We start from the raw sequence: 12,489 nt of genomic DNA, 5'->3' as shown, positions 1-12,489 counted from the left end.
ACAAAGGTTCCGTTTGCAAGTGGCAGAGTTGCAATGAAATTACTATTATTTTTGCAAATATGACAAAATTGCATTTAGTGATTTAACCCCCTGACATTTTAATTATCATATGTCCACACTAGGGACTAAATTACAACAAAAAATGGTTTCTTCTACAAAAACAAATCATGCACAGTGAAGAAAAAAACATTTTTGATGCAACTTTTCTATCAGTGCTGGATTATTGTGGCATTTTTACACATGCATGCATCTCTGTTAAGCCTTTGAAAACTGTTTTTACTCTGCAGTAAAATATATTGCTGGTTGGACAGTCTTTCTATAAGGTGGTCAGACACTGGATTTAGTTAATAAAAAAAACTCTTAGAGTTTTCATTTCACTCTTACATTGTACTATCACTGTGCTTTAACACGGGCCCTTTTGTCATACGAGCCCAACGGGTTGGATCACAGGTATCGGCAGTGTTTACTGACCACACAACCTGGAATAACCGCCAGAAAAATGTAAAGCTTGACTCGCTTTTATCTTTTTATTAATTCAGGCTCTTAACTTAGTTTAATTTGACTTGAAGCTGCTCATGTTTCAACTGTAATGCTCAAATTAGTATTTTTATCATTTTAATAACTGTCTGTTAATATTTTGTTGTTATCCGAGTTTTCTTTTTGTGTGCCAACATCTTTAATTTTCCTACTGGGCTGATGCTTTTATTGTTTTTGGGGTTTTTTTTTAGTTTTTTTTTTTTTTTTTTTTTTTTTTTACTTTTTAAAACTATTTAGGACTTTTGGGGTCTTTTGGACCCCAGGCCATTTGATTTAGGTGACATATATTGTTTTTTTTTTTTTATTTTTAAGATCTTTTTATAAATACAAAAAGAGGGATATTTTTCATGCATTTGGAACCAAAAATACATACTTGTCAGAAAATGTATTTAACGTAGTATAAAAGTCTATAATGAATACCAACAAATATTTTGTACGTATTCTTTCTTGGGGTCCAATGGACCCTGAAAGACCTTCTACATATGGCGACATGAAAGTCCTGAATAGGGTTAATATTCTTTTGATCCAAGTTTCTCATTTGTGGGTCTACATTTGTTTTATTTTCTTATTAAGTTACACTGTAAATGAGAGTTAAAATAAAGGTTCAATGAAAGAACTGACGAATATTATATATAATTATTATTTACAGTACTCCTCAAATTCATTCATACCCTTCAACTAAAGAAAAGGCAAAATTCACAATAGTCACTCAAATAACTAGAAACTGAAAAAAGCAATAATAAATAAAAATTTGCTAAATTATATTTTTGTGAAATAAGACATTGCTTTTGAATTGTGGTTAAAAAAAATAAAAACAAAAAAAACTGTCCCAGACAAATTAGAGCACTTTGCTGATGAGCAGTGGGCCAAAATCTAAATACCTGTCAGCAGGTGCAGAAGTCTGACTGAGAGTTACAGAAAACACTTGACTGCAGTGATTGGCTCAAAGGGTAGTTCAAGAAAGTATTAGTTTACGGGTCCCATCATGCTTGTATATATATATATATTTCTGTTGAACCACAATTCAAAAGCAATGTCATGATTGTCTTTTTTTTTTTTTCTAATTATTAACTTTTTCAATTTCAAATTATTTCAGTGACAGCTGTTTTTTTCCTTCTGTAATGGGAGGGTATGAATACATTTGAGGATGACTGTAAGTGTCCCACTATAATCTGTTCTACCCTTGGCAATTTTAAGTCAAATATCCTTTTCCCTCTCTTCTCTTCCCTCACCCCAGCTGGTGGAGGCAGATGTCCTGGCTGCTGCCTCAGCTTGGTTCTGCTGGAGGTTTCTTTTAGTACAGAAGGAGTTCTTCGTCTCCACTGTTGCCATGTGCAACAAGAATTATGGGATAATAGTGTAACATGTAAATAGCAGTGGCTTGACTTGACAGCATAATAGTGAACAAATACAAGGACTCTGAGACATGATCATATTTATTATATACACGTGTGCTTTTGCCACTGTAACTTGTGGAGAAAAAAAAATCTATGACCACAAATTTGGCCTACAGCAAACCAGGGAGCAAACATTCCTGTTAAAGTACTGTATACTAGTGATTGTGAGTGTTTTCACAATGCTCATTCTGCCCAAGCTCTATAAGTAGTCTATTGCTAATTGGACTTTCAAATAATACTTTATCATAAATACAGCATTCAGTACTCATGTCATCATAAAGACATATACATATATATTGTTTTTAAGTCATACATGCACACTGCTTACATATTTTTTCTACAAACCAAAGCTTTAATGGTACAAGTGCGTCACATGTATTTATCTCAAATGCTTAAAGTGTATTAGTTTTTACACCAGAAGAGATTTTTTTTTTTCATTTGATTCGTTTCATTCATTCTATTACATGTTTCAACAGGTGCTTTCCTTAAAAAAAGATTTATGTTTACTGTTATTGCCCTCCATTTTCCTTTTATACTGCCATTTCCACTAATATTCATCTGTTTCCATTCCTCCAAAGAAGTCACTAATAGAGATCATCATCGCCGTCCTCTCTGAACAGACCCGGCCTCCCAGACCCGGAGCCTGACCCCTGATTCCCAGACCGGGTGCCAGTAGCAGAGGGAAACCTATGTGAAAAAAATAATATAAAGAGATCCTATCAGGGTGCGATAAAAACTAAGCTAACTTGTCTATTACTACATTTTCTTTATGAAGCTTCTGTATATGTGCGTATACCTGAAGTTGCCAAATCCTCGACTCTGCTGCAAAGTTTGAGCAAACATCTCGTATTTGCGGATGTCATTGTCGCTGACGGAGCGACGAGCAAATCGCATTGCCTCCTCGAAGTGGTCCCTCCTGATCTCCGGGACCGGATCAAAGTCTTCATCCTACAGACAAAATAAAAACAAAACATGAGGAACACATATAGAAATATACACTGTATGTTTGTGTGTTCCCAGTCCAAAGGCTGAGAGTTACAAAACACACAGCCGCCCTTTAGGGAACATTTCCTCTTCCACAATCTCGTTCTGCACCAAGCACACACAGCTTGGAGCTACTCTGAGATGTGACTTTGTGTAATAATGAGAAAAGAAGTCTTAGAGAAACAATCAGCATCCTCTTGTTTAATACAAGATAACATGGTGTGAATGAGTAAGAAGGGAGAGCAGCAGCATCAGCTGACCATGGGGATGCCTGGTCTGTTCTGCCGCTGTCGCTCGGCCTTAATCTCAGCCTCGATGGACTCCCGGATGGCGAGTTTACAGGCCCGCTGACAGATCTCCGTCAGGTCGGCTCCGGAGAAGCCATCTGTGATGCCAGACAGGTATTCCAGATCCACATCCTACAGACAGGAAGAGCAAAAGAAAAGAGCAAGAAACTAAAACACTGAATCAACAAATTAATATGATTTGCCGATAATCTTTGTGTGCCTGTGTCCATAGTTCAAAACATGAAAGAAAGATATCATGTTTGGTCTAATACTTACTTTCCCAGTTGATTATTTGGACTTCAGCATTAAAAATGAAATAAAATATTCATCACAATTTCTTGTTTTGTGCAAGCAACAGTCTAAAGCCCAAAGATTTGCATTTTGCCGTCAATTAAGACCAAAGACTCTCAAATCTTTTCTGACACTTCCCACCTTCAGAGGGCCGGAAAAAGCTCATGCTCCCCACAACACAGTCTTTACCAAATGATATCAATAATAGGCAATACGGCAACAGTTTTTTAAAAAAAATTAAAAATCCAGGTTAAAGTGTAGTGACATGGAGATCAGAATGACTGCATCAGAAAACACTTGACATTAAAGGAAGAACCTCCAGAATGATCAACAGCTTCATTCCACAAGCTGTCAGAATGCTGAACTGGTGATCTAAATATGTAAACACTTGTTTATTTAAATTGCTTTAAGTTATTAGATCCTGAAGAAACGCTCTTTTATCTTGCCTGTACGACTATGTATGTACAGCAAAATCACAGTAAACTTGATTTGATTTGTCTGTTTGTTTGCCTTATAGAAATCATCTTCATTCAACTCAGTTTCATTCACTGACCAGGAGGCTAAAGTGAGAAACTATTAATTCAAGTACTATAAGGGTCATTTTCAAAGAGCTGAGGTTACACAACCTGATGCGTCACAGTTTTCAGGTAAAGCCACTTCACTTGTCTGTTTTAAGACGTCATGATGTTTACTCTGCCACACTTATCTGCTGAATGTAGCTATTATTTATTTGCATCACAAGATTTGAATGCAAACAAACAAAAAATAATAAAGTACACTAATTAAAAAAGACGCTCTGTCAGAGTTTAAATAAGTCAACAGTCGGAAGTAGATCAATCAGCTATCGTGCAGAAATTATCTGAACAATTTAACATTTCAAGTATGGACAGTGAATGCATGCAAAACTTTAGTTATCTCACAAATTTTAGTGTTTGTGCCCTTAAATGCATAAATGAAGAAGAGGGATATATAAAGAAATCTTTGAATGTCACTGACTCGTGCAACAGGGGACTTGCGTAGGTTGGCGTTCAGAATTGCTGTGCGAGACGGTTTGTCCGGCAGTGGGATGTAGATGAGCTGGTCCAGGCGACCCGGCCGCAGGATGGCTGCGTCTATGATGTCTGGTCTGGGCAGAGCAGGGAAGAAGGTGAGGCGAAGAGAAATCTGTAAAGATTCTTATCCAGTATCCACTCCTCAATACAGAGTGTTTAAAAAAAACAAAACAAAAGTGAGCACCTGTTTGTGGCACCAATAATGAAAACATTCTTCTTGTCCGACATGCCGTCCATCTCTGTGAGGATCTGGTTGATAACCCTGTCGGCGGCGCCACCTGCGTCTCCCGCCCCACCGCCTCTGGATTTGGCGATGGAGTCCAACTCATCGAAAAACAGGATGCAGGGGGCCGCCTGTCTGGCCTGTGGGCAGATGGAAGCGGTCAGGAGGTCAGCGCTGAGCATGAGCATCCATCGAGAAGATACGAGTCACTGCTTCAGAGGTCGTCAGTGTAGACCTTTGACTTTGGCGTTTTTATGAAAATCTACAATGGGTAGTCTATACAGAAAGCTTTTTTTTTTTTTTTTTACAGCTGTTGCACATCAGGCTGACAGCACAGATGCCAAATGATCCAAATCTCCAACTGTTTATAAGCTGTAAACCTACAAGCCATAGCAATTGGGAATGATTAAGATCCTCTCTGCTGGTGGTATTTAAACAATGCAGTTTTTCTTTATCCTCCTTATGGAATTGACAAAAGAACTATTTTATAATGTTCTGATATTCCTCTGCCTGATGAAGAGAGTTTGTCCAGCGGTTGTTCGCAACTGATGAAGTAAAAGTTATGCAACAGAGTCCACTCTTTGTTTAAAAATTACTCTTAAAGTATTCCAACTTCTAACAAAAAGGACCTTCTCTGCCTGAACATGCCAGTATTGTTCAACAGGCACTCATCAAACAGAATAGTAACGGATACAAATTTGATCAGGATTACACTAAACATCCCACGTGTCCACATTTTTCTCCACTCTCTTACCTTATCAAACACGTCCCTGACATTAGCCTCCGATTCTCCAAACCACATGGTGAGCATCTCGGGTCCTTTGATGGAGACAAAGTTTGCCTGACATTCATTGGCGATGGCTTTAGCCAGCAGGGTTTTCCCGCAGCCTGGAGGGCCGTAGAACAACACGCCACGAGACGGCGTCATCCCAAACTTCAGGAACTTGTCGGGATACTCGACGGGGTACTGAGGAGACAGAGTTTGATGGATTATTGCAGTGACTTGAGCTTGAGATAATTCCACCTCAAATTCTTGCCTTTCATACTTTTGATTTTTTGCTCCCCGTGTTTATGCCTGTTAAGAAAAAAAATGTAAAAGTTTTGGTCAAAGGTGTTTTTGAGTAAAAAAAAAAATATATATGTAGAGGTGGTTGGGGTCATGTTAATTTTTGTGATTTCTTCACCTCAGTCTGGGAAGCAATGTTTGAAGACCCATAACTTGAGGAATAATGTAAATAGAGTTGTGACATTTTGCAGACTCAATGATAAAACCCTGCTTTGATAGAATATTATAAACCAGTTATATGATGGTGCAAATTTGGTCAAAAAATGTCTGAGTTTGTTTCTGTTCCAATATTCGTCCAACCATAAAACCTTTTCTTTTTCCACCCTTGGAGGCAGATTTTTCCTCCCTCCCCTGTGACTGGCACCAATAGGGGCTTTAAAATTGTAGAGTATGGTGCCTGCTCAATGCTTCTTCCTAAAAGCAAAAGACATAATTTCAATCTTCTTTTTTTTTTTTTCATAAAACGTGCCTCTGACTGACATTTTTAAAGCTCCTGTTGGAGCCAATCACACAAAGAAAAAGAAAAATCAACCTCTCGGGGTAAAAAAATAAAGGTTTTATGATTGGTGTGATATTGGAGCAGACATTCAAATTTTTAGATCAGATTTGCACCATCTGATAACTGGGTTGGATCATTGAAGACCACATGTACATAGCAACATTTCATGACTCTAGCTACATTATTTCTCAAGCACTAAGAAAACAAGGCCAAAAACCACATGACCCCAGCCCTCTTTAAAAATTTTAAACTCAAACTAATGTGCCCTATGACCCCAGATTTTCCACTCCGTCTACTCAATCAATATTCACCACTTTAAAAAAGAAGAATTAGTCAATTTGAAGATGGTCAGGGGTTGGGGCATTTGGTGAATTGAGGCAGAATGGGCCCATGAAGTTTTGTGCAGAGTTTGCTTTAATCGGCGTGTAAGTGTTTCTTTCACCTGAACAAGCTCCTGCAGTTCTCTCTTGACCTCGTCCAGGCCTCCGATGTCCTCCCAGCTGACCTGAGGCACCTCTGCAACAGTCTCTCTCAGAGCCGACGGGTTGCTCTGACTGAGCGCCCACTGAGGAAGGATATATGGTCACATTCATGTGGTCATTTGTTCTTTTAGTGAATTTCTTGAAGGCATCTATATGCATGTGTGTGTGTTTTAGTACTTGGAAGTCATCCATGGTGACAGCCAGCGAGTTGAGCAGGTCGGCATCGATGGATTCGTCCTCCAGATCTATGAGGGTCATCTTCTTGCGGATGGCTTGCAGAGCAGCTTCTGAGCACAAGGCGGCCAAGTCGGCACCCACGTGGCCATGAGTCTCTGTGGCGATCTGACATATGTTAAATAACTCAGAGATAGTGATGCTGGGTTATTAAGCAGCACACACTCCCGTCAAAACTGGAATAGATGTCAGAGGACGGTAAGTTTATTTAACTTTAATTTTCAACTACGTCACTGAATTGAATCTGTCATTGCAAGACGTTTATCTCCTCAGCTTGAATATGTATAGATTAGACTGGCATACATACCATACACTAAGAATAGGTCATGATTCTTTTTCGTCAACAGATTCTGTCCATGTAACCTCAAACGTGTGATTTATGTTGGTGTCGTGTATCGTAGCTTTGTGAAATGAACAGTGGAGCTAGAATCATTTTTGTGCATTAAACAAGTGAAAATTGGAGTCTCACAGCACCTTTCATCTTTTAGCCACTATGTAAATTTCTCAGCCACCCAAGGGCATGAGTGTATGACTTTCCAGTATGACCACATATTCTGTATTTCCTCTTAAATTGAGTTGGATAAAATAAAGAACAAGAAATTATGTAATTTTTTTCAAGACAAAATTTAGTTTAAAGTCATTTTAAATTCACATAATTCAAAATTGTCTCATTTAATTGGAAATATTCTCATTAAATGAGACTTTTGTCAAAGTTCATGCTATAACATGGATATTAAGGAGCATTTCTTAGAACAAATTTCTTAGATCCAACTACTGATTGTTTTTTTTAATTACAGGTTAGTCTGACACCTCGTTCCCCAGTTTCATCATTTAGTCTGCAGTGTTAAAAAATAAAATGCTCATTACCATTATTAGGGCCAAAGATTTGATCATTAGATTTCTTTTGTGCAACCAACAGACTAAAACCCAAAGAAAGTCATTTTACTGCCATGTATGACCAGTGGCTATCAAACTTTTTCTGAACAAACGATCCAAGTTGAATTTTAGTGAAATGAAGATCTGCATGACGGCATCAGAAAACTGTTTGTTTTCCGTTAGAAGCCATCATCAGACTTTAAAAGCTGAAGCTATATAGAAAGAGGAAATTTTGCTTTAAAAGCTACCTAAACATTTAGACAATTATTACAATTGCAACTAATTACTTCACCTTAATTAACTCATAACTTTAGCTTGTTATATAGATTTCTTTGCTCACCCTCTCCAGGTCCACATCATCAGCCAGTTTCATGTTTTTCGTGTGGATCTGCAGGATCTCCAGTCTGCCGGTCGAATCTGGGATCCCAATGTCAATCTCACGGTCAAACCTGCCTGGAGAGACATCGACATGTTTGTAAATGTGTGTGTTTGTTTGCGTAGGTGTGTGTGTGTGTGTGTGTGTGTGTGTGTGTGTTTGTGTGTGTGTGTGTTCGTGTCCTGACCAAAGCGTCTCAGAGCAGGGTCTATGCTGTTTGGCCGGTTTGTTGCTGCCATGACAACCACATGAGCTCTTTGCTTCAAGCCATCCATCAGGGTCAGGAGCTGAGAAACTATACGCCTCTCCACTTCACCGTGAGTCTACACACACACACAGTCACACGGTAAAACACATTTAACTTTAACTTGTCTGCATATGGACAAAACAAAACAGATATTCACAGATGAGATGCAGTGTCTGCACTCGCTGCAGAATCAGGCTTCTTGATTTGACTCTTCCGTCTACCTTCTCTCTCTTGGGAGCGATGGCATCCAGCTCATCGATGAAGATGATGGCTGGCGCGTTGTTCTCCGCCTCCTCAAACGCCTTTCTTAGGTTGCTTTCTGACTCTCCTGCCAGTTTACTCATGATCTCAGGACCTGGTTGCGGAATATTATTAATTAGAAAACAAAAGTAGCTTCCGTGTATTTAGTTTCCTCACTTTGAGAGCGCAGGATCAGATCATTTCTCCTTAACTCACTTGGTACTAACGCTGTATGTTTAGAAGAAAACCTTACCATTGATGAGAAAGAAGAAGGCACCGGTTTCATTGGCTACCGCTCGAGCCACCAGGGTCTTTCCTGTACCTGCAGGGCCGTACAGCAGGATGCCTCTGGGGGGCTGAGAGAGAGGAAGAAGAATGTAAAGGAGCTGTTTTCTGGGTGGATTGGGTGAGTTTGTTTGTGTGTTTGCGCGGCACCTTCACTCCGATAGCCTTGAAGAGTCCTGGGTGTCTAAGAGGAAGCTCGACCATCTCCTTGATCTGAGCAAGCTGCTTCCGGCAGCCTCCGATGTCGTCATAGCCGATGTCATTAAGACTCTCCTCTTCGTCCTGTCACAGGGCAGAAAGCGAAACACTGAAGCACATAAAAATACAAATCTGATAGAGTTGCAGCAAGAATCCATGGATCCCATGTTGCCTTGTTTCATCCACACCAGCTGATGAAGGTTTTGCTTGAACCATCAAAGGCCCCTTGAAGCCAGTTTATCAAACTTTAAACACCTTGTGCACCTTCAGACTGAAGAAGTGTTTCATCCCGTGTCATAAAAAAAATAAATTCCAAGCCAGACTTTAGATACACTTAGAGAGACTTATTTACTGTAGTAGCCTGCATAGTCTTCATTAAAAAAAAGGATGAGATGGATGGGATGTTACATGAGTAAATGTCTTGCTTTAAAAAAAAAACAAATTGCAAATCTGTGTGTAGTCTCAGTTACTATATAAAGTATTCTAGTGCAGTTTTTAGCACATAGAACATTCACGTAAGAAGACGGACTCTAAAATGTCAACATGAGTATTGAAATTCTGACATTTTTTTAGTATTGATGGAGTTAATCCGCAATTGAATGTAATATGGATTAGGTGGAAAATCTGGTAGATGTCTGATCACGGCTGGTCAGAGAACCCACGTTCACAAGACACAGGAGCAGGCAGGCGGAGTTTACAAAAGGATTTAATAGACAACAGAATTTAACTGAAACCAATACAGAGAAACTAAACCGAGGAGAAAACAGAATGGCTTAAACCAGAGGTCACTCAACACACAAAATGGGATCTAATATGAATAAACTAAAGTTAGACTAACAAAACAGGAATACTCACAGGACATGGACACTAAACTAAAGGGGAAGGCAGGCAGGAGACAGGTCAGGGATTGGCAGGAAAACAGCGTTACAGTGTCTATGGGGTGGAGCAGTGTGGAAGAATGAACCGGGCTTTTTGTGGAACGAGGTGATTGTGAACAGGTGAGCCGATCCCTGCAGCTGCCTCCAATGCCTGCAATCAGACACACTGGAATGACTGGAGGGAGTGTGAGCACAGCTGAGTGAGAGGAGGGGAAAAGAAGGGGACAGAGAAAGGAAGAGGGCTGAGGCGGAGGCTGGGGTCCTGACACATGTGCTTGCTCAAAGAAAAATTTGGATTTGTTGGGTTTCTCTGTATAGTTTTGCATGGGGACATTTGTTGCGACTTGGCACCACAGAAATGAATCATGCAAACTAAACTACCATTCTTGGGGGGGGCGGGGTACTTCATGAAGTGCGTGCTCTACAAGTTTGGAACTGGGACACAAACAAGACAGCTGCGATGATGATCTCGAGAAGGAGTTCTGGTACTGACTTCACACTGACCTCCCTTTTGATCGGCTGCCCCTCACAGTAGATGACAGTGTCCGGGGCCACGATGCAGTGAGGGCTGGGGTCCGTCTCCACCACCTTGAACTCCACCGCCCGCATGCTGCCCCTCACCAGGAAGATGTCACCTGACAGCACAGATGAAGATTCACAGGAGCATCCGAAACAAGGTGTAGGAGAGGATTTCTTGTTTCATGGACACATCTGATTTTATTCTGTTGCAGAGGTGTCGCCATACCTTTGTGAACAGGTCGGTACGCCTCCAGAAAGTAGGGTTTGAGGAAAACCTCAAAGAGATTCCCTGACAGGCCTTCAATGGTGTCATCAATGGGGAGGACGTGGATCTTCTTCCCATATTTGATATCAGGACAGGCATGGATGCTGTGATAACACACACATCAGCATGCATTTCAAAATAATGATCTCAAACCCAACATGGCGACTCTGCGCAGACAAATGTGATGATTACCTGATCACGTCGCCAAGCCGGACTCGCAGGTTGTTGCGCGTCACACGGTTCATCCGAATCCGTTCTTCTCCACAGGTGTCATCGGTCAGGACGATGCACACCGTCTGCCGCCGTTTCCTCCCTCTCAACACCACCGTGTCCCCCCGGAAGAGCTGCAGCTCCTCCGTCTTACTCTAGTAACAAACACATGCACACGTATATAATGAACAAACACCAACACGACTCTGGTGTTGGCTGTATTTTCACTTCACACACCTGCGACAGGCTGACAATGCTGCTGTCTTCATTGAGAGCTTCGTCCACAATTAACCTGTTGGGTCTGTGTTTCTGTTTCAGGATGGCCGTGGAGAAATCTTCTCCCTTTGGGCTTCCATACAAGAGACACATTATGACACAAGCAGGCTCTGCTCATGAAGCTCTAATTTCCTCATGTGACCCTGAGCTGTATTTAGAAACCCGTTGGCTCTGCACGTAGCAACCACTTGACTGTGAAAATAACATGTTAAAATGAATTTCTAAATAGTTTATTGTGGGGGAAAAAAGTTGAGCCTTTTTCTAATTTGATCATTTGACAGTAGCACCAGTTTCATGAGACATAAAGCATTGTAGTGTTCAAACATGCATGCAAGCACACAGGCACTAACATACTGTGCATAAGCAGCTGTTTCACTCACTCTGCTCCTCCTGAGCCTGGCATGACTGCTCTCTTTTCTCTTCAGAGTTCAGATACCCTCAGTTTTTCACCCTCACCCCTTTACTCCCCTCTTCGGTTCGAGGTGTATTCAGGAGTCGGCCCAGTATGGTTCTAATTAGTGCCAAAGATTTCCAATTCTGTCCGATCTAGTCTTCCTTGGGGGAGGTTTTTGGTCTTCCTGAAGCCCCAGAAGTTCCCAGCCTCAGTGTTTTCTTTTTCCTCTGTTGCCTTGAACCCCCATGTTTGCAGGAGCTGCAGCCTACTTGTTTTTCAGAGGCGGTATAAATATGCCCATCTGCTTCCCTGTCTTATTATAACCCAACACACACACACGCACACTCATGTACACACAGAGATCCCAAGCACTTACCTTGGAGACTGTCCCAGAACAGATAGAGTGTGATATTTCCTCCTCCCCCTGCTACCAACCAGCAAATGCAAGCAAGAGCCTCGCTGGTCCCAACTAGTGTGAAATATTTATGGGTCAAAATAAATTCTGGGTACACCTTTCTCCCCTCAAAAAAGAACTGACACATCATCTGTCTCATCTCCAGGAGAGGTTGTGTCTTTCCCACATTCGACTCCTCGTCCTTGTGACTGAAGGGAGCTGCTGTTGCCACTCAGCTGCTCCTCGGTTCCCCTCCCTTCATGCACAACATGTGAACAT

At 40.9% G+C, this 12,489-nt stretch overlaps 1 protein-coding gene across 1 annotated transcript; it reads right to left on the bottom strand.

Moving 5' to 3' along the window:
- Positions 1-1,955: 1,955 nt before the first annotated feature.
- LOC103374416 (transitional endoplasmic reticulum ATPase-like) lies at positions 1,956-12,090 on the bottom strand. Its single transcript, XM_008304504.1, has 18 exons — positions 11,803-12,090; positions 11,384-11,495; positions 11,129-11,301; positions 10,898-11,040; positions 10,657-10,787; positions 9,227-9,358; positions 9,045-9,147; positions 8,773-8,906; positions 8,492-8,627; positions 8,269-8,381; positions 6,996-7,160; positions 6,779-6,901; positions 5,526-5,738; positions 4,733-4,911; positions 4,493-4,622; positions 3,179-3,337; positions 2,731-2,882; positions 1,956-2,621 (listed from the first exon to the last, which is right to left on the bottom strand). Exons 1-18 carry the CDS (start codon positions 11,823-11,825, stop codon positions 2,519-2,521), a joined length of 2,424 nt encoding a protein of 807 aa, XP_008302726.1. The 5' UTR covers positions 11,826-12,090; the 3' UTR covers positions 1,956-2,518.
- Positions 12,091-12,489: the final 399 nt, after the last annotated feature.

Source organism: Stegastes partitus, unplaced genomic scaffold (genome assembly GCF_000690725.1).
Source record: "Stegastes partitus isolate 25-593 unplaced genomic scaffold, Stegastes_partitus-1.0.2 Scaffold2242, whole genome shotgun sequence".
Classification (NCBI taxonomy): Eukaryota; Metazoa; Chordata; class Actinopteri; family Pomacentridae; genus Stegastes; species Stegastes partitus.
Note: the sequence above shows the minus strand (reverse complement) of the source record. Positions and strands in the feature narration are given on the sequence as shown.

What these genes read in the sequence shown, in the direction of transcription:
- LOC103374416 (XM_008304504.1), bottom strand. Translation starts at nt 11,825, where the DNA reads ATGCCAGGCTCAGGAGGAGCAGA. An exon ending in ATTATTGGTGCCACAAACAG is followed by an intron (nt 4,623 to 4,732) that starts GTGCTCACTTTT and finishes TGCTCTGCCCAG; the next exon opens with ACCAGACATCATAGACGCAG. An exon ending in ACAGACCAGGCATCCCCATG is followed by an intron (nt 2,883 to 3,178) that starts GTCAGCTGATGC and finishes TTTTGTCTGTAG; the next exon opens with GATGAAGACTTTGATCCGGT.